The following is a 3,913-nucleotide window of genomic DNA, read 5'->3' as shown; positions in this document are numbered from 1 at the left end:
CTTCCCTGAGCAGGAGGTTAAACCAGCCCTGGTGGTGGTCCCCTCCCGGCGGCGTGGGGTGCAGCGTCCCCCCCAGGTGTTGGGTTGGGGCTCAGGGATGGGGCTGTGGCCATGATGGGTCAAATGGTCTCAGACCCCTGCTCTCCCCTCTGCCCTGCCCAGTCTCTCCCCCTGCTCTACAGCCCATTGAATGAGGTGGTGGGCAGGATGACCTTCAGCAAACTCATCAAGGTCCTGCAGGAGATGACCCGGCCTCTGCCCAAGTCCCCTGATCTCCCCCTTGCCATGGCCTTGAAGAACCAGGTAGGTGGCCCCAAGCAGGGCAGAGGCATGTGGCATCCCCAGCTTGCCACTGCTGCTGGCTGTGACGTTCCTCCTGCTGCTTCCCTGCAGTTTGGGATCTCCTTGCTCTACTCCCTGCTGAGCCATGGGGAGAGGCTGCTGTCCTCTGATGTGCCGCTGGAGCCACACAGCGGGGAATTCAAGACATGGTGAGGGGCCTGTGCAAATGCTGGGGTTGGGGTTTGCCAGCCGGTGGGACACTCAACCCCCTGTGTCAATGCCTCCAGGACAGACACGGTGTTCCTGGTCGCCCGGGAGCTGTCACAAGTGCCCAAGCCCTCACTGGTGGAGCCTCTCTTCTTGCCCAGCAACCTCCTCTCGCTCTTCTGCCGCTATCTGGACAAGCAGACCGTCCACCACCTGGAAGCCAAGATGGAGTGAGTGCTGCCTGGCATGGCTTGTGGCTCCTGCCAGGGGTCCCTCAGATGCAGCAGACTGCATTGGGGCCTTGCTGCTTCTGCCCCCTTGGGGACCCTGTTGGACACAAGTCCCCAAACCTATGCTGGGCTTTTAGTTTTCTGGCTTTAGTGATCCTGGGACTGTGCTGGCTGGCGCTGGGTTTTGTGTTTTGCATCTGGTTCACTGCACCTCGATGGCACATCCCTGTGGGATGAATTGAAGTGAGGGGCAAAAAAACAGGGGAGGATCCCCTGCCAGCAATTTTGCCAGCAGCTGTAGGGCACCCTGGGGTGGTTGGGCAGGTGGGCACCAGGCAGCTGCTGGCAGCATGAGTGTGACAGCATGATGCTCCAACCTCGTCCTTTCCCTGCAGATGCTCCCCGCTGCCGTCGGAGGCTGCCATGCTGTGCTGAGCCCTGGGGGCCAGCAGTGCTGGGAATGGGCAGGGCCCGATGCTGCACCTTTAGAGTTTCAAAGCGAACACTTACCCTGGTGCGGGGCACTCTGGGTGAAGCCGGGCACTGGCAGGGCTGGCGCTCGAGAGGGCTGATGCTGACCTGCCCTGGTGCCTGGGGCACAGGGAGGCGGGTAACTTATTTTTGGCCTCGCACCCAGGAGCAGTGAGTGCTGGATCATGGTGGGTGTCAAGGCAGGGTCTGCACAGGGGCGCTGGGAGCACCTGGGGGTGAGTGACTTTGTGTACAGCACTTGAAATAAAATAAAAAAGTGATTAACAAGCTCCTCTGGCTTCTGGGGACAGCTTCAGCTGTAAGCACAGTGGGCCTGGGGGCATCTTGTGGGCATGGAGACCCCTGGTTGGGGGCAGTGTGGGGATCCACATGCACAGTGAAGGGGAAGGAGAAGCAGGGAGGGGGATGCATGGAGAACCCAGAAAGAGGATAAAGGGGGGGTGGGGGAGAAGGCGAAAGGTGCTCAGAAGGGAGCGGAGGGGGATCCAGAGGCCCCATGTGGCTGGGGACAGAGGGGCATCGAGCCCCCAGGGAGAGGAATGGGCTGGAAGAAAATGGGATGAGGCAGGGAAAAGGTGGGGGTAGAGCTTCCCCAGAGGGGAAAGGAAAGGTCTGTGCGTGCAGGAGGGCGCATCTGGGTGCATGTGGGGAGGATATGGGGGCTCTTTGACATATGTGGGTGGGTAATAAAGCACCTCCTCTCTCTGCTGAGCTCTCAAGGGCTAATTAGTCTAAAGGCTTTCAGGCATGATCATGATGAAGCACCTCAAAGAGGTTTGCACCAGAAAGTTGTCTCCTCAGCCTGGTAGTTTTTGTATGTGCCTGAGCTCCAACCCCACATAGGTGAAACTCTTTAACTGATGTCCTCCAGAGGTCAAACTAATACATGTGGAAAATTTGCGGAAAATAAGGGTGTGACTGGCTGAGTGGTTGGGTGGGATTTATTATCTCCATGGCTTATCAAGACAGCTTGGATTCTGGCTTCTGAAACATGCTTCAGAGGAGCAACTGAGGTGCCTGGATACAGCAGTACAAAGATGAGAGATGCCGCAGGTGCAATGCTAGAGGTGAGGTGCAGGCCATCAATCATCTAAAAGGGTGTGAGGTCCAGCTGGAAGGAGTTCCAGATCATTCTGGCAGCTCCTTTTGTCATCCTGATGCCTCTCCTGCTCATCTTAGTGTCCTACAGCTTCAGCCTTTGCCCTCAAAATCAGGTTTGACCAAAGCAGGTTCAAAGCCTTCTCCACTTGCTCCTCACACTTTATTGCTGGAAAGTTCTTTTTTTTGGGAGAGCAGTGTTCATACCTGTGTGTCCCTAGCCATCCACTGCTACGTTGCTTCAAAAGAGTGAGGCTGGCAGGTTGTCACTGGGGTGAAACCTGTAGTGTTAACCCACTGAGGTGATCTGGGACCCACATGTAGGCAAAAGGCTGGACCTTGCCACTACAAACCCTGGAGACAATTTCAGACAGAAGGGAACCAGTAGCTGCTTGCTGATCTGGAGGAAGAGAGGAGGACACCTGCGAGTCCTTCAAGATAAGGATAAGCTGTGTGATGTTTTTGGTTTGCAATGGAGCAGAGCGCAGACCTCTGGGAGAGCGCTCCTCACCTCAAGAGCCAGCGGGGACGGAGGAGGAGAGTGCAACACGGCTGCAATCAGGTATGAAACCAAACGCTCCAATGCAGAAGGGCTGGAGGTCTTCACTGGACTCTGCTACTTTGTTGCAGGGAACAGCTGAGGCAAAAGAAGGGAAATTTGTCTCTCTTGGTCACTCTCTGACAACCAAGAGACCCAGACCACCCCGCAGCCCTCTCAGCACTTCCTGCTGGAAGAAAGAGACCCCTCTCCCTGGGGCACCACCTGTTGAATTAATTCAGCTGAGGGGTGTCCAGCAGCTCAGGGACACCATCTGCGTCGGGATCTTCTCCCTTAACCCAAAGCTGATGGAAATCCAGGGCGTCTCACCCAGCTCTGCTTTACCTACTGCCCTGCCTGGCTCTTCCTGGCACTGTCCTGAAGGAGCCACCAGCCCTGTGGGGTGGTTGTGACCCATCACCATGAGTGAGCAGCTGGACCAAAAGGAGTCACTGTCTTAGGGATATGGGGCTCATCCTGGGATGTTTTGGGGGGTTGAGCTAATCTTGGGATGCAGGGAAGAGCATTTTGAGCTTGCATGAGACCTATGGGCTCTTATGGGGAAAAGGAAGGATCAAGGTGGTTTACAGCAGTGTTGCCTCTCTTGGGCTTCTCCTCAAGCACCTCAAGCTGAACAGGCAGCCATCCCAGCCAGGGCGTGGAGGTGATGGCAGCTGTCCCAGGTTGAGGTGTTGAGGGGACTGCAGCCAGGTCAGGGCATGAGGGGGACCATGGACACCTCTGTCCGGGTATTCAAGGGAGGTTGGCTGTCGTGGTAGGAAAGTTGGAAGGGACTACAGCAAACTTGGCTGGGGCACGGAAGGTCTGTGGCCTTCTTGATTGGGCCATCAAAGGCACCATGGCATCTGGGTTAGGGCATCGAGGGGTTGATGGCCACCTCAGCTGGGATGCTGTGTCTCGGAGGGGTCCCCTCCACTGAGGGGACCATGGCCATCTTGGTTGAGACATTGCGCAGACCATGGCCATCTGGGTTGGGGTGTTGAGGGGAGCAGGGCTGGTTGGGTCACTGAGGGGACCACGGCTGGCCGGGGGGCGCTGAGGGACC

The 3,913-nt window shown here is 56.9% G+C and overlaps 2 protein-coding genes across 4 annotated transcripts in view; both read left to right on the top strand.

Annotated features, from left to right (window-relative positions):
* Nucleotides 1-1,496, top strand: part of PATL2 (PAT1 homolog 2) — a 7,950-nt gene extending 6,454 nt beyond the window's left edge. Inside the window, exons 16-19 of the mRNA XM_035899362.1 lie at nt 158-303; nt 394-491; nt 570-719; nt 1,115-1,496. Coding sequence (XP_035755255.1) covers nt 158-303; nt 394-491; nt 570-719; nt 1,115-1,154 — 434 coding nt within the window. The 3' untranslated portion in view covers nt 1,155-1,496. The remainder of the gene's footprint in view (nt 1-157; nt 304-393; nt 492-569; nt 720-1,114) is intronic.
* Nucleotides 1,497-2,034: 538 nt separating this feature from the next.
* The window catches only part of SNX1 (sorting nexin 1), a 21,941-nt gene continuing 20,062 nt past the window's right edge, over nt 2,035-3,913 (top strand). For 2 of the 3 annotated variants that reach the window (XM_035899348.1, XM_035899350.1), the window contains exon 1: nt 2,739-2,871. In XM_035899348.1, coding sequence (XP_035755241.1) covers nt 2,782-2,871 — 90 coding nt within the window. In that variant the 5' untranslated portion in view covers nt 2,739-2,781. Of the gene's footprint in view, nt 2,279-2,738; nt 2,872-3,913 lie in introns of those variants that run through there. The other variant, XM_035899349.1, reaches the window with a different exon arrangement.

The sequence above is a fragment of the Egretta garzetta genome, unplaced genomic scaffold (assembly GCF_000687185.1).
Source record: "Egretta garzetta isolate BGI_Z169 unplaced genomic scaffold, ASM68718v1 scaffold287, whole genome shotgun sequence".
In the NCBI taxonomy this organism is placed as follows: domain Eukaryota; kingdom Metazoa; phylum Chordata; class Aves; order Pelecaniformes; family Ardeidae; genus Egretta; species Egretta garzetta.
This window is presented reverse-complemented; position numbering and strand designations above follow the sequence as displayed.